The following is a 13,417-nucleotide window of genomic DNA, read 5'->3' as shown; positions in this document are numbered from 1 at the left end:
GAAATGATTCAAAATGACGAGAAAGCTGAGATGATCATGATCATGAGCATCCAACAGGAAATGGACTGGGAGGTGGAGCACATTCTCAACTTCAAGGGCACAATCAAAGGGAGGGAGTGGAGGCACTCGATCCCTACTTCAAGCTCACCAGGGATTGTTGAAGATAACTATCATTCTCTACTAAGCAGAAATGCACGACTACTCTGAGGATACTTCCATTCGGTACCGCCGCTGATGCCATTGGTAAGATGGTCCGGACGAGGAAGAGCACATGCCTAGAGACCACGGTCAAGTTTGCCCGTACCGTGGTGCATGTGTTTGGAGCAGAGTATATGAGCGAACCAAATGTGCCGGATACAGAAATGTTGCCAGCTATTCGAGAGGCAAGGTTTCCAGGTATGCTCGATTCAAATTGCATGCATTGGCAATGAAAAAAGTGCCCTAAAGGTTTGAGCGGGATGTACAAGGTCACACCAAAGAGACCGCCATCATGTTGGAAGCAATAACATCACATGACTTGTGGATTTGACATGCTTTCTTTGGAATGTCTGATTCTCACAACGACATTAATGTGCTTCAGTGATCTTTCGTGTTTAGGAGACTTTGTAACGGGCAACCACCGCCATGCAACCTAACTGTCAACGCAGTGACTACAACATGGGGTACTATCTTGCCAATGTTATATATCCTCACTGAGCGGCGTTTAAGACCATATCCGAACCCCAAGGCAACAAACAAAGCCACTTTGCAACAATGCAAGAGGCATCCATGAAGGATGTGAAGAGGGCATTCAGAGTGCTCCAAGCTCGCTGAAGAACTGTTTGTGGAGCTGCAATGGTGCGTCATTCACGTGTATAATGGACATGCATAGGTTTGCATGAATTTGAGAGTTTGGATTTGAGATGTGTGACTGTCAAACATGATTTATGAGGGGCTGTTCGAGTCCGACACAGTCTATAGACGTATAAGGGGCTGGATTTGACGGAACCGGCTGTAGATGCTCTGAGATTAGATTGCACAGCAGGTGAAGCCCGATTATTCGCCAAGAAGAAATAATTCAGCTCCTTGCCATGCCAGCCTGTCCGCCCCCACGCTCGAGAGTGTGAATGAAACCAAAAAGACCCATTTGCCCCCAAGGCAATAATCAAACCCGAGCTCCCTCAGCTCGCCTCTCCATTCACACTCGAACCCTCGACCTCTCCACCCAGCGCAGCCTCGCCGTCGCCAAGGAGCGGGGCAGCCTGCTCCACCACTGCGGCCACTCCGGCCGGCGACCGCGCGGCGTCCTGCGGCGAGGTGCTTCCCTTCGCCCCACCCCGTGTGCATTCTTCTCCCGCTCCCTCCCTGCTCGCCGCGCCCACCTGCTCCCCCTCTTTCCGCTGCTGGAACAGCACGCCCCCATCCAGCCCGGCGACCGGCAGAGACCCAGGGCGGCGGCTGCCAGCGAGGTTATCCCCGCACCATCTCGCCGCTCGTCCCATCCGCTTGCCAGATCGTAGGTTTTGGCCCTCGATTTTGCGTCGTACGAACGAACCCTAGGTTTTGTTCGCGAGACGAGATATGGCTGCTTTCGAGGGGGGGATTTGCGAGGGGAGAGGCGCGACGGACCACATTATGTGTGGACTAATCGAATTTTTGCTGGCATCGGTCAAGCCATTATCCCAGGGCGCGCCGTGCACGTGCAAGTGCAAAGAGCGAAAGCTCTCCGCCTCCTGTCTATCTATGCTGTGTGCTGGAGCAACGGAAAGAAGGGCCAAAGCTGCCTTTTCCTTGGCCGGGTAAAAAGGGTTAATTGATTTTTTTCTCGAGTGAAGGGGTTAATCGATTTTGTTATGTGAAGAACGAGGAATTTGGCAAAGTGTCACGCCTTTGTCTGACATGCGGGGCCTGGGGCCACCTGTACATGCGTCATTTGTGTCAAATTGCAAATAAATGTGCGGCATCTTGTTGATTTTTCGTTAAAACACATCCCTCAAGGTAAATCATGAGAAGCACATTCAACTTCCAATGCATTTTATCAAGAGACTGCTGGACGAGGGCATATACTCAAATGCCAGCGAACTTCAGAGTGCAGAAGTCTGCACCTGATTTATTGGACGAGTTTTGTTCCTGCACCCCCCCTTTAATTCACCGAGCAAGTGCTTTTTAGGGATATAATGATACTGAGTAACTGCTTAAGCTTCGGTGAGAGACTGAGAGTAAGGCGATATCCCATTTGAGATCTCCAGAGCCAGTCTGATGCTCTGATTCACTAATTGCCTAATTGGACATGTCACATGGAAGTGATGGTGTGTATCTGATGTTGGAATGTTCAGCCATACCATGGAATGAGCTGTAGCCTTGTTTGAGTAATTGGTGGGTTATTGCATCTGCCACACTACTCCTTGCAGATGATTTCAGGTGTTAGCTGCCAGGCAGGCGGTTGTTGCTGCCTAACACTTAGTCAGGCTTATGTGACTGCTTTTTATAACAGTGAATTTAAGTTGATCTTTTGGTCGAATAGCTTTCTGTCAAGCTAACAAGCAGTCAGAGTGGGCAATATCAATACTAACATTTCTTGTTTAATGCTGTTGCAGGTTTGAATTGATCATTATGGTGAAGAGAAGTGCAGAGAAAAGTCATGGTGGCATGGCTGCATGCACATCAAGTTCTGAACCTCCAGAACTTAACCCAAGGCAGAATTTCCGTTTAGGAGATATAACATGGGTTAAGCATGATGGCTCCTCATGGTGGCCAGCCCAGGTATGATGCATACACCTTCTGAGCACTTCATACTTCAACTAGCTAAATACCTTTGCTTTGCTGCAGATAAGCAATTTAGATTACCCCAACATGTTGAACCATTTTGTTGCTGCATTCGATGCCAGTATGGTTCTAAAATAATTCTAGATGGCAGTGAATATGCTTGTTGCATTGTACATCAGCTTAAATTGAACGCTGGCAGATGGTTGCATCTGTAGTAGATCAATTATATAGATCATGTATGAGTAAGATAGTGTGGTCAAGTCTCAAGTGCCAATGCCACAACCTTTGTACTTGTATGATGCAAAGACAAAACATTTCAGACTTTTCCCAACTGTTATGTTCTTCATCCTAGCTTCCCATGCACATATTTAGACCACTTCTATTTCTGAATTCAAGGTCATTGATGAAGCATGTGCCAGTAGCAAGGCCAAGAAGAAGACCAGCCATGATGCTCTGGTTCGACTGTATGGCACATGCCTAGAGTAAGGGTCCTAATAACATGTGAAGCCTTTCTTTTCTTTCTAGTGGCGATCAACTGATAATCTTTACAATAAAGGTAATTGTCTTCACTATTTTATTTTCAGCTTGTATGTTGACCCTTGGAAGTCTAACATGGAATTCGAAATGGTATGCACATCTTCTATCCTACAGCTCATGAGGATGCTAATATGGAGTTGTGGTTACTGACTGAACTGTATTAAAGAAGCTTAAATCAGCTGAAACACGAAAATAACCAACAACTTCAATCATTATTGCAATTTGGTTTCCTTAGGTTTTTAACTCCAGGAAACTGATATAACCAAAAGGCTGAATTGACGGACATATATTCACACACACTTGATAAATTATATAATATTGCATATGTTGATAATGAAATTCTAACAATTGTTCTTAATTGTAATATGCTTTGTTCTAACTAACAGAATGTACCAATAGCACGACTCACACATATATGTTTTAGGATTGTACAGGTAAAGCATGTATTTTATTTTATCATTGTTGCATAACTAATAAACTAACTTAGCTGATTGAATGAAATTTTTTCTAGTTAATAATTGTCCTATTTGTTTTTTCTACCTAAACCGGCCATATCAATCGAATCCTCACCCAGCGTCACTACTTATGTGCTGCTTGTAGAGTTGTAGTAATTTTATGGTAAATGATTCTGCTGTATAAACTATAAACTGCTTTTGTTATTTAACTTCCAAGAAAGTTAGTTGTTTTGTCTTCTAACGCATGAATGATATCCAACCCTGACCATTTTGAATTTTAAATATTTCTCCTATGAGCTCATTGTATGCAGTTTCTGAAGAAAGAAAATAAGACAGCCATGGAAGCATTCCATGAGGTGCTTCAGAAGGTAGGGCAATCACCTTTGCTTTGAACATGTTATGAATCACAGTTTGGTAGAGGTTGTTGAGATCCATGTTTAATCTTACAAATGCAGGAGCTATCTCATTTTAAGTCGGCCAGTGATGATGAGGAGGAAGTTGTCAACACAAAAGGTGAATTTCCGTTTTTTGCCTGGAGAATATATGCAGAAAAACACGTTCTGTGTATTGATATGGGGGTCCTTGTGGTTTGATCATTCATGTTATCCCTCTTCATTAGTGGTTTATGTTAACAGTGATATGTTACCGTTTGTGATTCTTTTCACAATGGTGTGATTAGGTAACATGTTCTAGGAGCAGTATCAGTGTCATTGTTGGTAAATTATCACCTGTGTGGTTTTATTTTGCTGATCAAGTTTTAAATCGCCTTGCTATCAATGATACAAATATATTTTTCTTTAATTGCTACGTATCTAATTCTCTATTTTTCATATGGTCTGACCATATTGGCCACAGCCAAGACGTCTACTAAGAAAGTCAGAAAGCAAGAAGGCATAGAGCAGGACCAAGAAGTTCGGAGCAGTGCAAAAGGTGGAGGTGCTGTTCAGAAAGGGAAAAAGCAGAAGGGTGTGAGGCAAGCAAGTGCTCTCGACAAAGCTTTGAGTATAGATTCTGCTGAAGGTTTGAGAGATAAGACACCAAAGCAAGCTTCTGTTGTGCGAGATAAAAAGAGTGGTAAGAAGGCATCATCAGGAACATCGGTGGCCAAAAAGGAAGGATCCTCAAAGCGATCGGGCTGTACCAATCTGAAGGATTCAGATGCGGCGGAGGACAGCACACCACAACTCCATGATACAAGCGCAAGTGAAAATGCAGCTGAAGCAGGAGACATGGCATCAGTGAATCGAAGCCAGCACAAAACTGGTTCGACGGTCGAAGGAACCCACCGGAAGATAAAAGCTATGGTCAGGGATATACTGCTGGGGGACGTCATAGACAGGCAGCTTGCTGCTGAAATGGCGTATGTGGATGAAGTGATCTTTGGAATCTGTGAAGCTACCGAGGCAAAGGCGGCTGCTACTACTGAGACAGAGGGTGGACTGAGCACCAAGCGGGCCGCTAGTGGGCTGGAGGCTGACTCAAGCCGTGCTGCGAAGAAGAAACCTAGAAAGGGGAAGGCGACAAAGCCCGAGACCAAGGATCCCAACTCTTCTCCTGTAAGTCGACACTCCATTCTTCTGAATACGATTGTCGAATGAATTTCGCACACTGATTTGACCAAACTCCACCAGAGCAGGGGCGCGGCGGCCAAGGGGGGATCGGAGCAGCGTAGCGCGCGCCAGATCAAGATCATGCAGAGCCTGGGCCTGATCGCGCCGTTGGGATCTCCGTTCGACGTGAAGGGTTCTACTGCAGCCGCACGTTGATGATATTTTGTAATCACACCATTGGTTCTGTATGGAAACCCGTAGTTATGGTGCCTACCTGATCTACCTACTACTAGTTTACTAGTGCCAATTTCTGTTCTTGTTTACGGAAGATTTGGCCCGGACATAGCTGCTGCGCCAGTAAGCGCACAGTTAGTTCTATCTGTATCAGCGCAAAGACGAGCCGCAGTCGCTCAGTGCTGTACCAAATTGGTTATTAAGATATTAAGTTGCGACTTAGATTATTTCCGCTTGGTGCTAGGATCTGTCGTGATTGATGCGGTGGCATGAGTGACCCAACGCTCAGGTTATCTTCAGTTAGCACATTGTATGAGCTGTGGACATTCTGATGCCCAGTGGAAGTTCTCTCCATGCCAGATTTTACATCTGATTCGTGGACTATAATGTGCTATTTTTACACAAGTACTCCCTCTGTATCAAAATACAAGAGGTTTTTTTGACACTGACGGTGTCAAAAAAGGTCCGATATTTTGATAGGGAGCGAGTAGTAAACATGAACTTCTTTTATTTTCAGAAGTTGCAGGGCTCTGGCCTTTTAAGCTGGCATTTCTGCAGTTCCTTCTCCATTTCTTCAACTCTAGATTTAACGATTTGGGCAGCGTATGAACAAACCTGGTCGCCTGTTTAGCCGTGCTTTGCTTATCTGAACCAAGATAGAATCCGATGTTTGGCTTATCATACAACAAAGGGGTGGTGGCGCAGTTGGCTAGCGCGTAGGTCTCATAGCTAATAACGTGAGTGATCCTGAGGTCGAGAGTTCGAGCCTCTCTCACCCCGCCTAAAAATGGACCTGGTGATGATGAAACGCTCTGTGACAACTTTGGGTCGTCACAACTACATCTGAATCATCAGGTGAAATAGAGCAACTCTGAACCTGGTCATCTATTTTTTTTTGCTGGTTCTCACATATCTCAAACTATCACTAGCTTTCTTCAGTGTAGTACTACAATATTTCACAAAGAACACAGTAAATTTCACTGAACCGAGTGACAACCAACCAAATTCTCATACGTATATGATTTGCCATACCCATTGCCTTTTACTTCCAACACTCACATATCAATTTATTTATTATTCCACCACAAAAGACATCATCAGCAACCCCAAAGGCCAAAGCCGGTGGCTCTAACCGTTCATGGCCTTGCGGAGCTTGCGGCAATCCTCCACGCAGGTCGCCGCCGCATCAGCATCAGCAGCGTCCGACTCGCCGTCGACGACGCAGCCCGAGGCCTCCCCGCAGACCCCCGGGCACCCGCCGCCCATCTGGCCGCCCAGGGCGCACACCACGCCGCAGAGCGGCTTGCAGAACAGCCGGGGGTGCCTGAGCCTGCAGTCGGAGTAGCAGCTGACGTAGCATTTGCAGAACGCCGACGCCGCGTCCGCCGCCGGCAGCTGCTGCGCCGACAGCAGGACGGCGAGGAGCACGCAGACGGCTGCAGCCTTCACGGTCGCCTTCTTCTTCCCCTCCATTGATGATGGACTCTTCCTTGCCTGCGACAACTTCTGTTGGGTTGCACGTACGACGGTGCCCCTCTTTATACGGAGTGCAGTGAACGAATGGAGAAGGAGTGATAATAAGTGAAGCAAGCTTGTGCTGGCGCACACGCCATTGATTCTCGGAGAAGTTTTTCCATAGACGAGCTTGATTATCCAAGAAGCTTTTCCTTTTGCAGGTATGGAAGCTCAGATGCTCTTGCCGGATCAAGGATGGAGCGAGCTAAAACACTTTGCTGTTACAACTACCCCTCCCTGTTCCATGAATTGACTGACAAGCTCTATTATCACTTTCTTAATTTTGCCCCTCCCTGTTCCATGAATTGACTGACAAGCTCTATTATCACTTTCTTAATTTTGCAATACATACATACATATATAGAGGAGTATGTAGCACGCAAATTGTTCTTGCTCAAGCAATGTATATGTGCGTGCATCTTATAAAGGTATAGGCTTGTCTGCTCGTTTTCAGGGTCCCATTTATGATCCATAAGCCTCTATATTAGGCATAGCTTCCCAAAAATCTATTCGCCCCGCTCCCGTACAGAATCCGGAGAGGCGGGGTTTTGGAGGCCTGCTCTCCCATCGACCGTGTACGCATAGGTGTGAGCTCGGCTCGGCTCATTCCCGCAGCCCACGTCATGTCATGTCGTGGCGAGGCGGGCGGCGGAGGAGGAGAAGTTTAATCCCACCCCGGAAGTTTGAGAGAAGTCCATATGGTCGGTGTCCATCTTACTCACCATTGCCGGTGGCCTCCGTGCCGCAAGCCTGCTCCCCGCCGGACCCCTCGCACACCATGTCGAAGTCGGCGTCCCCAGGAAAGCGGCACGCTATGGTGCAGCAGTAATCATGGCACCTCTGCCACCCTTCGCCGCTGCACTCTGGGTCAAACTGAAAGCAGCCCAGGTAGTAGTTGCAGAACGTCGAGGAAGCGTCGGCAACCCCGACTGGCAGCCGCCGGGCCGACAGCAGAATGACGAGCACGCAGACGGCGGCAGCCATCACTCTCTCCTTCTTCCCCTCCATTGCTTCTGGACTTGTGCTTCTTCCTCTCTCTTGCCTGTGAGGATCGTTGGGCTGGCTGCACCATTCCCCTCTTTATAGGGTAGGAGTGCAGGTGCAGTGGAGAAGGGTTTCTGTCGACGAGCTTGTGCTGCTGCACATGCCATTGATTGATCCTGAAGAAGCATCTTTCTCCAGAGATGAGCAGAGCTTCATTCTCAAAGAATCTTGTCTTGAAACTGGGATGCTCTGCTCCGCTGCTGCCGTATCAAGGATGGTTGTTACAACTAACTTCCCCTAGGAGGATTGTTTCCCTGTTCTATGAATCAACGCACGAATTCCACTCTTAGTTTCTTATCTTGCAATGTATACGTATGGAGATGAGTAAGTACTAATATGTACACAAGTTGTTGCCGCTCAAGCAATGTACTACTACATACGCGCATCGATCTTATCCCTCTGAGCAAGGACGTGCCCGGTGCACCCAAGTTTGTGCTGCAACCGGTGCACCACTGGTACATGAAAACCACACGTTAAAATTTGTCAAAAAAAAGCTGAAAACAATTTAACGCATAGAACTTGCATATCTCATGTTACAAACTTTCAAATCCGAATTTGAACCACGAGAAAATTAATAATCAAATTCAGCTACGGTAGTCTTACATTAGTTGGCTCAACTGATGGTCCAGTTTATTGTAACTACTATTCATACATAACACGATTTATTACTGTCGTTTCTTAAGGTGTAGGCTAAATTCGAATTTGAAATTTTGGTAACTGTAAATATATGGTGTGTCTTTGTGTTAAGTTATTTTAAGTCTTTTTAGTAACTTTTGCCGTGTGTTTTCAAGTTGGGTGCACTGTAACAGTTGTTGGGGTGCAAGATGCCCCTCTGTATATGGAGCACACTGGGGATGTGCTGTTAGTACGCCATTGCTTCTGGAAGAAGCTTCTCCTAACTGGGAAAAAACCTTAATAAATTAATAAATTGCCGTTACAACATTTCTGATCACGATGAGGATCAGAAATGTTGTAAATTAATAAATTGCATTCGAAGCTTCTTACCCTTTGCAATGTGTACATACACATAGAGAGGAATAGCAACTAGTACCATTTCTGTTGCATAAGCCTATATACGGACATGTTATTTTGCAACGGTTACAGTAGTTACTACATGCTGGTTCACCAGATACTATTGATTGATTCTTTGGCAGATTTTTTGAAATTAAAGAACAGAGTTTGAAAAATAAAACTGCCAAGTTCTCTTGAGAGATGCGATGCCTACGAGGCTAACACGTGCCTGTTTCGTTTTGAAAAGGAAAAAAAAAAGAGTAAGTTTCACTAAATTGAGTGAAAATCAACCAAATTCTTTCATACCGAGTGCACTAGAAAAATGTTTAGTTTGGGAAGCTTTATTCATGATTTTTTGAGAGACCTATGCTTTGGCGGATCAAGTTAAAGAACCGAGTGTGTGAAAATTGAACTGCGAAGTTGTTTTGAGGGACTGATACGCCCCTGATTCATTTGGCGAAACAACATGAGTGAATTTCACCGATCCGAGTGAAACCATCCAAAGTCTTTTTAGTATTTAACATCGTCATCTCTCATTCTTTGCTCTGTAGTTTCTCGAAACAGGCTACGTTCATGTCAAATATATTATATGTTACGATGCACATCAAATATATTTAGTGATAACCATATTATCACTAAATCGCATGAGACTTTATTATATACTGTAGCAAAATAAGATGTACATAAACTGGCTGTCATTTATAATCTATGATCAGACATCACAACACATCAAGACTCATATCATGCATCATCACAGGACGGCTTCCGTGCAGCCTCCACAGTGAGTCTAGCCGTGCTTGGCCTTGGCCTTGCCATGGCGGCCGCTCCAGTAATTGGCCGCAGCATCATCAGCAGCAGTAGTAGGAGTAGTACCTACTAAAATGCAGACAAGAGAAACCATGAATTCACGGTCGGGAGACCAATTAGTTAACCAATATGGTCGGTGTCCAAGGTGGCCTCCGTGCCGCAAGCCTGCTGCCCGCCCGTCCCCTCGCACACCCTGTCGAAGTCGGCGTCCCCAGGGAAGCGGCACGCTATGGCGCAGCAGTAATCATGGCACCTTTGCCACCCTTCGCCGCTGCACTCTGGGTCAAACTGAAAGCAGCCCAGGTAGCACTGGCAGAACGCCGACGTGGCGGGGTCGGCAACTCCGACCGGAAGCCGCTGGGCCGACAGCAGGATGAAGAGCACAAAGACGGCGCCGGCCATCACCCTCTCCTTGTTTCTCCCCTCCATTGCTTATGGACTTGTGGTTCTTCCTCTCTCTTGCCTGTGACTGTGAGGATCGTTGGGCTGCACTATGCCCCTCTTTATATGGACAGAGTGCAGGTGCAGTGGAGCTTCTGCTGCTACACATGCCATTGATTGATTCTCCAAGAAGCTTCTTTCTCTAGAGATGAGCTTCATTCTCAAAGAATCTTCTTTTCAAACTGAGATGCTCTGCTCCCTGCTATATCAAGGATGGCTGTTACAACTAACTTCCCCAGGATCAGCATTCCTTCCATGGTCAGACAAATTCCACTCTTAGTTTCTTATCTCTTTTTTTGGGAAGTTTCTTATCTTTTGCAGTGTATACATACATATAGAGAGGAGTAAGTAAAATGTACATAAGTTGTCGCTCAAGCAATGTACTACTACAATACAATGGCTGTTACAACCATTGATCTTATCCCTTCAAACACGGACGAATGTGGTGCAACCGGTGAACCGTATGTGCTGCAATCAATCTTGTCATGTTACAAACTTTCAAATCAAAATTTGAAACACAAGAAACAAAAACCAACAAATTCAGCTATGTTAGTGTTAGTTGGCTCAACCGACACTCCATTCATAACATGATTTAAGGGATGAAATTCTCACTTGTTGATTAGTTGTTGAGGTGCCAAAAATAGAGTTCTGTCTTTTCGTTTCTTGAGTTGTAGGTTGAATTTGAATTTGAAATTTTGTAAATGGTAAATATATGGTGTATCTTTGTACTAAGTTATTTTTTTCAGAAATAATCTAAACTTGCATAGGTAGGTGTTAGTGTGGGAAGTCAAGTACCAATTTAAACAAGGTTTAGTTTGTGTCCATCTGAGTTCCTTTAGTTTAAGCAAGGTTTAGGCGCGGAGACGACGTCGACTTCTTGCTGGTGGGTGTGTACGTGGATGACTTGATCATCACGGGCACCACTGGCAACGCCATTGATCAGTTCAAGACCCAGATGCACGAGCTATTTCGAATGAGCGATCTTGGGTTGCTCAGTTACTACCTCGGCATCGAGGTAAAGCAAGAGGGCGGCGTGATCACAGTGTGACAGTCAAGCTATGCAGCCAAGATCCTGGAATTTGCAGGTATGATGGACTGCAAGCCCAGCTTCAGACCCACGGAGAATCGTCTGAAGATCGGCAAGAACAGTGAAGAGGTGATTGATGCCACCAAGTATCGCAGTGTCATTGGGAGCTTGTGGTATCTGGTGAACACACGGCCAGACATCGCCTATCCTTTTGGGGTTGCTAGCAGATTCATGGAAGAGCCTCCAGCCCCCTAGTAAGCAACATTGGGCGATCATCAAGCAGATTCCGAGGTATGTCTGAGGAACACTATGCTATGGCTGCACATACAAGGCCGGAGGAGGAACTGTCCTGACTGGGTTTAGTGACATTGATCACGCCGGCGCTCCGACTGACAGAAAGAGCACTAGTGGGCCGGTGTTCTTCCTGGGCCCTAGTGTCATTACTTGGTGTTCTCGGAAGCAAAAGAGTGTGGCCTCGTCCTCCTACGAGACTGAGTATATAGAAGCAACAACACAGGTTGTTTGGCTCAGCCGTTTGGTTTCAGAAATGCTTGGAACAGAGAAGCAGAAAGTGAAGCTCGGTGTGGACAACAGGTCAGCGATTGATCTAAGCAAGAACCCAGTGCACCATGAGAGGAGCAAACACATTGATCTGCGGTATCATTACATAGAGAGCGTGTTGAGGAAGGCAAAGTGGAGGTTGAGCACGTTCGAACTGAAGATCAGTTGGCAGACATGCCATTGGTCGTGTGTGGCATGCAACTCAAGAAAGGAAAAAGAGAAAACTCTATTTTTTGCAGATATTCTCACGTTACAAACTTTCAAATCAATATTTGAAACACAAGAAACAAATTCAACTATGATGCTGTTAGTTGGCTCAATCAATGTCCCATTTTAAAGTCGCTACTATTCATAACATGATTTATTTAAAGAATGAAATCCGCCCTTGTTGATTAGTTGAGGTACCAAAAATAGAGTTTTCTCTTTTTCCTTTCTTGAGTTGCAGGGTAAATTTGAATTTGAATTTTTTTAATGCTAAATATATGGTGTATCTTAATGCTAGGTTATTTTTGTCAGAAATAATCTAAACTTGCATAGGTAGATTAGTTAGTTTCCATGTTAATTAGATCGTGCTCGCAGCTGTTAGTGTGGTTCGTGTCCATGTGAGTTCCTTTACCAAATCATGATGAGATTGACTCATGTAGGTAGCTTGGTTGATGAGTATATATACACAACCGACGCCAGCCCGCGTCCGTATCCAATGGTCAGGGGAATTGATTGAGATTTAATTAATTCTAAGCTCATCGAGAATTCACAAGTACGATATAGAAGTAAAGCAAGAAATTATGTTTTGCAACAAGGGAAAAGAGTATTCAGTCTCCATATTTTTAGAAAAACAGGGATCCCTCCCCGGTTCCATTATGAAAATGAAACCCCAGACCACAGACAGATTCGTTCGACGAGCAACTAACTCGTTCGCGTGTTCCCACTCTACTGGGGGAGGGGAAGACAACTGACAAACCAAGCTAAAGAATAACAGGTTCATACAGGAACAGTGGAAAACAACATTTCCACGCAGGGAAAGCAAAACTAAGGTCTTTCTCAAGTAGCCACTGCGATCTCTTGCAGCGATTTTCTTGCTTTCATGGGGGCATCATCTCTGGTCCCCCTTTTCCGCGTCCCGCAGGTTCAGCGGCCATCTTCAGCATCTTCTCTCCGCTCAGCTCATGGTCAGACAGAGCGGCTTCACCAGATGCTTCACGAGGTAGGAGGCGAATGCTTCCAGCTTTTGTCTTTCCTGATCCCCACAAAGGATCAACCAGCTTCTGACTGTAGATTGCAGCTTCCCTATCACCTGCTTAATGTTAGACCAGGCTACATTGTTAAATATCATAGAATTTCTAAATTTCCATAGACACCACAGCGTGGCTTAGCTAACAACATTAAGAGCTGCATTCTTCTTATTAGCAACCCAAAATCTAGCAACAGAAAGGTAATCTAGTCCTATATCTTTGTTGAAGTGGTCTCTGACTAGAGCCCACATGTTTTCC

General features: G+C 45.4%; 1 protein-coding gene and 1 non-coding gene across 4 annotated transcripts; both read left to right on the top strand.

Annotated features, from left to right (window-relative positions):
• The first annotated feature begins 1,136 nt into the window (after positions 1-1,136).
• Positions 1,137-5,748, top strand: LOC109757159 (uncharacterized). 3 transcript variants are annotated; one of them, XM_020315996.4, is made up of 8 exons: positions 1,137-1,296; positions 2,577-2,742; positions 3,142-3,227; positions 3,330-3,372; positions 4,049-4,105; positions 4,193-4,250; positions 4,593-5,293; positions 5,369-5,748. In XM_020315996.4, the coding sequence occupies exons 2-8, from the start codon at positions 2,593-2,595 to the stop codon at positions 5,501-5,503; spliced, it is 1,230 nt and encodes a 409-aa protein (XP_020171585.1). In that variant the 5' UTR covers positions 1,137-1,296; positions 2,577-2,592; the 3' UTR covers positions 5,504-5,748. The 3 variants fall into 3 exon arrangements, with proteins under 3 accessions (XP_020171585.1, XP_020171593.1, XP_073357136.1); XM_020316004.4 differs by having other exon boundaries at positions 1,149-1,296; positions 5,374-5,748; XM_073501035.1 differs by having other exon boundaries at positions 1,186-1,448.
• A 463-nt stretch (positions 5,749-6,211) lies between these two features.
• On the top strand, positions 6,212-6,301 carry TRNAM-CAU (transfer RNA methionine (anticodon CAU)). Its single transcript is given in 2 exon segments — positions 6,212-6,249; positions 6,266-6,301. It is a non-coding gene; the product is annotated as a tRNA-Met (tRNA).
• The last annotated feature ends 7,116 nt before the right edge of the window (positions 6,302-13,417 follow it).

The sequence above is a fragment of the Aegilops tauschii genome, chromosome 6 (assembly GCF_002575655.3).
Source record: "Aegilops tauschii subsp. strangulata cultivar AL8/78 chromosome 6, Aet v6.0, whole genome shotgun sequence".
NCBI lineage: Eukaryota > Viridiplantae > Streptophyta > Magnoliopsida > Poales > Poaceae > Aegilops > Aegilops tauschii.
This window is presented reverse-complemented; position numbering and strand designations above follow the sequence as displayed.

Coding starts and splice junctions, on each gene's coding strand:
- LOC109757159 (XM_020315996.4), top strand. CDS start 2,593: ATGGTGAAGAGAAGTGCAGAGAAAAGTCATGGTGGCATGGCTGCATGC. Junction 3,373..4,048: donor CTAACATGGAATTCGAAATG/GTATGCACATCT, acceptor CATTGTATGCAG/TTTCTGAAGAAAGAAAATAA. Junction 4,106..4,192: donor TCCATGAGGTGCTTCAGAAG/GTAGGGCAATCA, acceptor TTACAAATGCAG/GAGCTATCTCATTTTAAGTC.